Source organism: Agrilus planipennis, unplaced genomic scaffold (assembly GCF_000699045.2).
Source record: "Agrilus planipennis isolate EAB-ADULT unplaced genomic scaffold, Apla_2.0 scaffold128, whole genome shotgun sequence".
In the NCBI taxonomy this organism is placed as follows: Eukaryota; Metazoa; Arthropoda; class Insecta; order Coleoptera; family Buprestidae; genus Agrilus; species Agrilus planipennis.
In genome coordinates, this window is record NW_020438862.1 from 741,284 (window position 1) to 750,638 (window position 9,355).

The window sequence follows — 9,355 nt, forward strand, 5'->3', positions numbered from 1 at the left end:
GTGAAGATAAGAATTTTCCCACTACAACCAATAAAGTAAAAATGGTACGTAGTAATTTAAGATTTTAAGCTATTTCCTAACAGAATAAAATTGCAGTCAGGAAGCAGGCCTATGTGTGATATTACTCCACAGGTTAAAGAAACCATCAAGAACTTTCGCTTTAGGAAAGGGGATGATACCTCAGCAATTATATGTAAGGCTTTTTACTCCCATGTAACTTACAAATGCTATGGTTTATAATACATAATCCGTCTTTTTCAAGTGAAAATTGACCGTAAAAAACAAGAAATATTAGTAGATGAAATATTTGAAGGTACTAGTATAGAAGAATTGAGAGAAACTCTTCAAGAGCATCAACCCCGTTATATAATTCTTTCATATAAACAAGTGCATGATGATGGTCGTATTTCATATCCTTTGGTATTTATTTACTATACACCTCGAGACAGTCACAGGGAATTACAAATGATGTATGCAGGATCAAAAACTGCTTTACAAACTGAAGCAGATATTTCAAGATCATATGAAATTAGAGAATTGGATGAACTAACACAAGATTGGCTTCATGAAAAACTAAATAGAAAATAAAAAGACAATTAAGCATTACCACTCTTAGCAATACATTTAACAGCAACTACAAAAATATTTGAACGTTCATTTGAAAAAAGGAAATTTATTTTCTTTGTACCACATTCCACCTAATGAATGTAATTTACATATATTTTTTCAGTTAAATTAAGAAACACTATTAAATATTAAGGAGCATTAAGTTTTTATGAAACATTGACAATATTGCTATTTATTTTACTTTAATCTATGTAGATTTTTATAGTGGCATGAAATAGGGATTCTTTTTAAAGATGTAGGATGAATGGAATTGTTGATTTTGTAAATATGCTGACATTACAAATTTAAATTTAATATTTTATATAAATTTAATTATACAATATCACAACAAAATCAATGTTGTTATAATTTATTTTAAGTAAAAAAAAAAACAAATTTGAATAGGTATTTGTAATGAGTAGATGTGTGTAAAACTGTGAATAAATACTATGGAAGAAAAAGTACAGAAAAGGAAGTTGATCAATTAAAGGAATTTGATAATTTAAATGAGACTTAAATGACAAGAACCAAAATCCCTTGTACTACATTTCTATCTGCTGAAACGTTGTTCATCCCATTGCTGAACCAAATCACGTAGAAATCAGACAGTATATCATGCTGTAACAGACAGATAAAAATTTCAGGGTGTTTTGGTTCTTTTTAACATTAAAGAAAAAAAGATAATTTTAATCAAATAAGTGCACATTGTAATAAAATTGGTAACTTAAAGTCAATGTATTGCTACTTCCAATGAACTTATTCTCAAATTGTTAATAATAATGAAAACTAAATACTAATATAAAATGGATGGGAAATTTTTGAAATAAAGGTTAAAAATCAAGAGCTTTCGTTTAATTATAAGTGATATTAGGCACACTTTACTTTGTGATTTTTTAAAGTTAGATGTTATTTCATTTCCATATTAAACCTTCATTTCCACTTAAACCTACTTAGACCAGTGTAACATTTTCAAAAATGGCCATTGCAGAAAGAGTAATAACAATAAACTTAGTATAGACCTGTTCACAGGGTCTATCAATTTCATATTACTATCTTACTTATTTACAAATAATACAATAATTAATTGTTTAAGATAAATATCAGGTATTTTCATTAATTGTTTCTAAAGCTATTACATACCCATAAAGGTAGTAGAAGAATGATAATAAATAAAATGCCAACTTTATCCATCCTTCCTTTCTACACCGATCTAATACATCAGCATTCATTATACTGGTAGGGTCATACAAACCAGGTTGAGACATTACTGGTCTTGTTCTGTACCGATTGATATGATATGCAATTAGAGGGATATTGATCAATAAAGAAATCCACTCTCCAGCAAAGGCAAATAATACGTTGAATAAAATATGGAGTATGTATTCTGGCAAAACTAACTAAAAAAAGTTTTGTTTGATAATATTACAACATTCAAGCAGTACAATTACTTTTTGAATTACTATTACTTTGTACTTACTGGATTTAACCCATTACACTGATCAATTGGATTCTTATAATCATTTTTAAGTTCGTCGAAAGCTATTACATGAAAAAGTGAAAAGAAAATCAAAAACGCATCGATTATTAAAGCAATAATATATGAAAGAGCTGGAAAATTGAATGCCATATCACCGCTTGAACTGATAAGCCCTTTTTGTCTGATTTCTTGTATGAAGTGAGGTTATATTTACAAATTATTTTTTTTTACTTTCAATCCATCTGATTGGCTCATATCTAATCCGCCATCATACATTTAGAACACGGATGTGTCTAAACGCTACAGTCACGCAATCAGTAGCGGTCTTAAAAATAATTTTTGTTTTTTCGATACAATTACAAATAAGAAAGACATGGTGTGCCAAAAAATCTTTTAATAGTATTACTGGGATGATAAACCAACTCATATAAATATTATTTAAGTAAAATATAGGCTAATAAAAAATTTGTCGTTATAATCAGGAATATGCAACCCAACATACACTCTACATATCATATTGCATAGTTTATCCGAGCTAAGTTCAATCAACGGAATATAATAAAAAAAAATCCAAAATTTCGAATAAAAGTTATATTCCTATGTAAAACAAATATTTTATATGAACAATTTTAAATTTACGTAATATATTATTCACATGCATTCAACAACATGCTCCCTAATTAGTTAATTATCTTGCAATTATAAAACGCCTAAAAACTTTTGATAATCGGTATTTTTTGTACTAAATCTCTTTTTCTATTAAAGTTAATGAACTATATTTTAATATTTAAATATCGCTTTTAAGCTAAACGTATTTCAATGTTATATAAATATACGATATACCGTACAATTAACCAAAGATTGTGTTACGTCATCGGCATAGTCTGTACGAACTAATCCAAAAATAATGGCAACAACACATTTGAATTCATTTGTAACGTAGAAACTATGATATAGGTACGTATGTTCGAGAATAATTACAGATTATCTCATGGCTTTAAATGTAACTAGTCAAGCAGGGTAATCGAAAAACATAATAAATTTGTACGATGCGTAATGTGCATACGTACATTCCATTTTTCAGTACGAAAGACAGAATACGCGCCGTACGTCATTGAATAGTTGCTTCAAAGGCAATCTCTAAATAATATTACTATACATAAATAATAAAAATGGAAACGAGGCATGTTAATAAAGCAGCACCGTAATACCGCAATTTTATACCGGTGTGTATTAAGGTTACACACGAATGTATACGATACAATGGGAACGTTGTTCGTTTGACAGGTCAACCGTAATTCTTGCGAGCCGCGCGTGTTCCGAACAAGTATATTACAACAGGACCGCGCTTGTTATTGTTTAAAAACCAATTTGAAATTTACGGCGTCACATTAAAAAAAACCAACAGCGCGCGGTTTATGTTTCCTTTTGTTTGGTGTCTTTAGTAACGTGACTCTCGAAAGCAACACCCAGCAAATTGACATACAACGTCCGTTAATGACCCGAGCTAGTGAAACAAAAAGTAAAAAAAACAAAAAAAAAATAAACCCAGCCACCATAGGTACCTACCAACATTTATGCCACCACTTTTTACAGGTATAAATGGGTTCAGGTATGCACTGCTGGTGGATGCCTGGACGCTTGCGAAGGCATTTTTATACGGTGAACGCAAGTCGATTCAAACGTAATCTTAATAACAATTATTATTACTACTTGGCATTCCTAATGTAATCGCTAATCGACATCATTAAAGGTGTCGTTTTACCCCATCAATAATATCGAAAAGGCAATGTGAGCTTTAAATCAGTGCATTTATGCACATCGACGAAACGGCTTTAGAAAATTTAATATTCATCATATCTATACAGATAAGGCAAGATGTTTACCGAATATAGAAATTATACATTTGTTTAACAACATTTTTACTTTTTATGTCGCGAGACCCCTTAAATTGCATTTATTGGCATTTATTATGAATTAATATACGAAAAGATGGCTAAAGTATTTGTACGAATTTTCGTATACAACTTCGTATTTTCCAAAAGATGATGCTACCCTTTCAGATTACAGGTAATCATAGGCGTAGCAACAATTTTTTTCCACGGGTGCCAAAAGAATATATGTAAATGCTTGTAGATTTATCTTGCTTTTGCATTTAATTAATTGATATTCTAGGGTGGGCTAGGATGATTCAACGGTGGGTCTACCTGCCCCCCCCCACCCCATTTGATACGCCAATTCAAGTAATAACAAAATATCCCAATGTTCGGTTCCCTATTCGCCTGTACTGTATGCTGATTAAATACCTATTGTACATAATTACGCGTTAAATAAATAAATTTATTATTATATATCTTCTATTGTGTGTACGTATTGTAAAAAGTATGATTTAAAGAAATTTCAAAGTTCGCGTTATTTTGATAATATTCATGAGACTTAAATGACAAGAACCAAAATCCCTTGTACTACATTTCTATCTGCTGAAACGTTGTTCATCCCATTGCTGAACCAAATCACGTAGAAATCAGACAGTATATCATGCTGTAACAGACAGATAAAAATTTCAGGGTGTTTTGGTTCTTTTTAACATTAAAGAAAAAAAGATAATTTTAATCAAANTGTAGTGGGATAGGTACCCGACAAAATCACTATCCTGTGCAATTGTGGTTTGAATGTTAGCATTCGCTTATAGGGTAATTGAGGAAGTGGTACAGTTTCTAAAAGCCTCGGTGTTTTAAAACGACACATCCATACGAAAAATAAATAGGTCAACATCCACTTTCTGCGCATAAATTGCACCCATTGATTCACCTCTTCTTAAAAGTTCGCGCTCTAGTTACAAATTCGCAGTTATACAAAGCCACTAAACCAACTCTTCGCAACGGTAACAACAAGTCATCAAATTTTAACGAAACAATTAATCAACTAAAATGTACGATACATATACATACGTACTTATTTTCAACTATGACCTTGAGGTACACAACATACCTGTCACTTTTTAAGCAATCTTAAATTAGTCAACGTTTATAAGTAAATGTTACAAATACTAATGTACGACAAATATTAAATTCAACACAACCTTTACGGTAAAATTTTAATTAGGTGAATTTTAAATAAAATGTGGGTAAATGTATCAAAATATTTATGTTTACTTTGTATAATTTACATTATTAACCACAGAGACCTAATATTCTAATATCACAAAACCTACGGTATTAATTAAATTATTCTTCCCTTTAATTCAATTAAGTCCTTAAAAAATAATTACTCCTAAAAGGAAGAAAGGGTCAAGCAATGAACATAGCTCTGCTTCGGTTTTATTGAAAAAAAAATGTTCAACTTTGCGTGGGCAAACAGAAAGAGAGAATTTTCATCAAGGAAACCAAACCGCGTTCTCTTCAAATAGCTCTGCTTAGTACGTTTCAATAATAAACGAACTCAAATTTAATTTCGTTCAATCGATAACAACATCTGCGAATAATAACAAGGAAGAAGCTAGTTTGTTTTCGATACTTTTAATAATGTTATTCCAGGATTATGGTTACGAAAAATTATATTTTATACACACTGAAGTTCATCAGTTATAGCGCATGAACAAATTTTCTACCAATAGTATACAGTAGAATCCGCTTATAATGACATTGAAGGAAAATAACAAAAACACGCCATATTAAGCGGGCGTCAGACAAAGCATAGTCTTAGAAAATGAATAACTTTGTATTTTAGTTAGTTATTTAGTTTACTAGAGAGAAAAACTGCAAATTGTATATATTTATTAACAGAAGAAGAAAAAGAACGATGAATTGTAATATCAATATACATAAGAAGGATCAGAAAAATGAGCGAAAATGTTATTATTACTCATTTGGGCCACTATAGCCGGATATGATTTCTTCAGAATCAGTCGTAGTAAACGATATCATTATATCCAAACTTTCTTATAGAGAAGTTAATATGAAAACCAAACTTAACACTTCAATTACTTCATATTAAGCGGTTGGTCAATATAGGCGGAGTCATAATAAACGAATTCTACTGTTCATAATTATTTATTGAAGTCCTTTGCTGAGATTGCGAAAACTGATTTTCTAATAAAGAACACCCCTAATTGAAAATGAATTGTATAGTACGTTCATGTAGTTAGTAAATAATAATGGTTTGCGATTGGAAGACCTTCTGTTAAAGGTTTTATTATATATACAACAGAATCAAAATCATTTCCTGAAAAAGGCCCACGACGGAATAAGACACCGCTATGATTTTACCTGGAATTACCGTTGACTGTGGGCCGAAATCGTTCATATGTAATATATACGCAATAAGCATAACACAAGTATAGCAGGGTCGCTATTTCAAGAAGTAGCTGTCACTTTTAAGGGAGGTAAATAAATTCAAAAAATGACCATTTTACTGAAAATCGGAACAACCATTACATGTGAGAAACTAACTGCTACGATATATTTGAACTGATGCAAAATATTCCCTATTTAAATATAATTTTAATGTGCAAAATTGTTCCCAAAAGTATATTCCGAATACAAAATGACAAAATGGCATTTTTATGTAGTTTTTAAGGTGCCTAAAAAGTTTTTTGTTTTGATGTATATTAATAAAATTGCTCTATTGTTTACTTTAAATTTTACGTAGGGTTTGTGAGTTTAAATCGAGAAATCCAACTACTTAGGGTATTATCAAATGGTGATAAATTCAAACTTTCAACGGAACTGTTGTTGTGAAATATGTTTAATAAAGTAAATTCGTACTCCTGATAATGACTGGGACAATGTTATCCAGATAATAAATATTTCTTATAATCCCCAACCCAAGGTACCTATGATGTTTCAGGGACGAAATCTCAACTATTGTACTATCTGGGCAGTTTCTACCCTCAGGTACCTTTGGATTGGGTGGCGAATCACACCGGTCATCCGGGAACGCGGCACTTTCTTCCCATTTGGTTCGTAATATGGGTACTTTTGTGAAAACATTCCTGTGCTTCTCTTTGTTTTAATGATTAATAAAGCAAATACTTTTCACAATACACAAAACCCATAAAAAAAATCAAATCAGTGCCCTTCAAGCTGAGCCCTAGCATAATCTTCTCGATGAATATTTATAAAGTTAAATTATTAGGAAAATTGAGACGCGCAACAATTTTTTTGTAAAAAAGGAAGACGAGGAAATACAAAGGTTGAAAACCAATGAGTTATGTAGGCTACTTGAGTTTTAACATTATTTGTTTGCAATAATTGTAGACATTAGGAGATATTTTTTCTCATCAATTACTTCCAGAATATTTCAATTATTAGCAGAAACTGATGTTTTTCATATTAATTCTTAATTTCTTTGTTATATTATAGTTTTACAAGTATCAAGTATTTTTGTAAGTTGCAGAAAAAGATAAAGGGTAAACTTTGTTTGTATGTACGGGAGTAGTCCTAGAAGAAGTACTGAACCGCTTCTAAAAATTAATCGACTATTAAAATACTAAATTATTTCTGTGACCAATGCAGACTGTATTTTGTTTATTTGATAAAAATATATGTTTTCAATTCAAAATTTCAATATTTGTAAATATGAAGTCGGAAGAAGACGTGCTGCCATTTTTACGCAATCGAAGGCCTCATGGGTTCTACAGAACTTAAAATTTACTACGGTGTGGGCCACCCTTGGCCCCTGCATACGAAAAAAGAAGCTGATAAAGTCCCTGGTTAAGGTGTAACACGTGCAGCTTTAACTTGCACGGTCAAGTGGTCATTAGTTCCTAGAATTATTTATAAGGATAGCATTACATTCTCGCGATTCGATTTAAATCACGTTCGAAGATCAAAATCAAAAGTTTAGTTCAATGATCTATATATGTAGGTACGTTATTATGTGGAAGTAGTATTATATAGAACTGTAATACCTAGAACGATATGAAACGGACATGAAAATTGGTCGGTTCATTCGTTCGAAACGTCACGGACTAAAAAGACCATCATCATCGATCGTGCAATCGGACACGTCCAGGGACCAAGGTAACGCGATCCTTCACTTCTTGCAACGTGCTTTATTGTTTGTTTTTCTTTTTTTTTTTTTTCATTTTACATCTACATGCACATATCTATCGTTCCTTTATTTTGAACTAATTTATTAATAGTGTGTAATTGTAGTATATATGATGTTATGATGTATCTATGTATAAAAAGTGTGTCGTGTTGAAATGTTGCTGATTAAGCACAAGGCAATTTATTGTAAGAGTATGTCTACCTATTAGGTATTTTTGTAGGTGTAATTGTACGAATGTGTGTTTTGTAACACTTACTATTATTTTTATAGGTTATTGCCTGGTCAGCAATATCGAAATCATTCAATTTTTCCGTTTTCAGTTCTAGTAATATAGGTAACTAACGTAATATCTGCAGAAATATATGCTTAAGTGCCTATGTAGGACCAGATGGGGCAGTTGCTCCGAGAGAAAATTCGGTTCCGAAACTACAGAGTAATGGGACCGCCAATTTTTTTTTCTTTCGAAATGTCTTTTTATATTTTGATAAGTTCCAAATTTTCGGCCACCCTCAAAAAAACGGTCCTGGGGCGTTTTTCCCTTACCTTGGTTACCTCCAGTATGTAAGTGTACTAGCAAAAGATTGAATGCACCTTTTTCTGGACAACCCCCCTAAATAAAATCCTGATTTATAATTAAATATTGCTACGTAATATTTGTAGGTACTATATTTTTTACAGCATTTGTACCATTTTGTAGTTATCTAATTACCTCACGAAGGCTCTTGTGTAATGGGAATCTACACCCCCATTGCAAATTTATTAATTAAGCACAAGTGTTTTCGACACACACCATTGAGTACGGTCTACCACCCTAGAAAACATTAATACTTCGTTTATCTACTCCTTTACTAGAATTGTCTAGTCATCTGAAGAAGGTCATTTAGTTAGTTTCAATCTTTGGTTAGACGTCTCAGGTAATTCCAGCTAATTCCCGATTGCAGTTGCAGCCCTGTGCGTTACAAGGTAAAAACGCGTTTTTGCCATTTTTATTCATAAGGCCGAATGAAATTTTACAAAACCCGACTCCTTTACAAGTAAATGGACCACCTTTACGGCATTTTACGCACCTTTTACCGTTTTTCAACCGTCTTTACCTGAAAAGTGGCGTTTTTGTCATGGTAAACCGAGTGCGGCACAAACATGCATGCTAATTAGGTGCCTTTACCACAGTTAGAAGTATCTAACGAGAAAGGGGTTGGCCCGTATGGGCACTTAAGT

General features: G+C 31.7%; 2 protein-coding genes across 2 annotated transcripts; one reads left to right on the forward strand and one right to left on the reverse strand.

Annotated features, from left to right (window-relative positions):
* Nucleotides 1-6: 6 nt before the first annotated feature.
* Nucleotides 7-667, forward strand: LOC112904249 (glia maturation factor gamma-like). Its single transcript, XM_025973820.1, has 3 exons — nucleotides 7-44; nucleotides 97-193; nucleotides 263-667. Exons 1-3 carry the CDS (start codon nucleotides 42-44, stop codon nucleotides 586-588), a joined length of 426 nt encoding a protein of 141 aa, XP_025829605.1. The 5' UTR covers nucleotides 7-41; the 3' UTR covers nucleotides 589-667.
* Nucleotides 668-960: 293 nt separating this feature from the next.
* LOC108738126 (protein cornichon) lies at nucleotides 961-2,320 on the reverse strand. Its single transcript, XM_018471377.2, has 3 exons — nucleotides 2,084-2,320; nucleotides 1,747-2,003; nucleotides 961-1,224 (listed from the first exon to the last, which is right to left on the reverse strand). The coding sequence occupies exons 1-3, from the start codon at nucleotides 2,231-2,233 to the stop codon at nucleotides 1,197-1,199; spliced, it is 435 nt and encodes a 144-aa protein (XP_018326879.1). The 5' UTR covers nucleotides 2,234-2,320; the 3' UTR covers nucleotides 961-1,196.
* Between the last annotated feature and the right edge of the window lie 7,035 nt (nucleotides 2,321-9,355).

Bases quoted from the DNA above. Each gene is read 5' to 3' on its own strand.
- LOC108738126 (XM_018471377.2), bottom strand. From the start codon at position 2,233: ATGGCATTCAATTTTCCAGCTCTTTCATATATTATTGCTTTAATAATC. The intron at 2,004-2,083 runs GTAAGTACAAAG...AACTTTTTTTAG, and splicing joins AGTGTAATGGGTTAAATCCA to TTAGTTTTGCCAGAATACAT. The intron at 1,225-1,746 runs GTATGTAATAGC...TGTCTGTTACAG, and splicing joins TTCTTCTACTACCTTTATGG to CATGATATACTGTCTGATTT.
- LOC112904249 (XM_025973820.1), top strand. The intron at 194-262 runs GTAAGGCTTTTT...GTCTTTTTCAAG, and splicing joins TGATACCTCAGCAATTATAT to TGAAAATTGACCGTAAAAAA.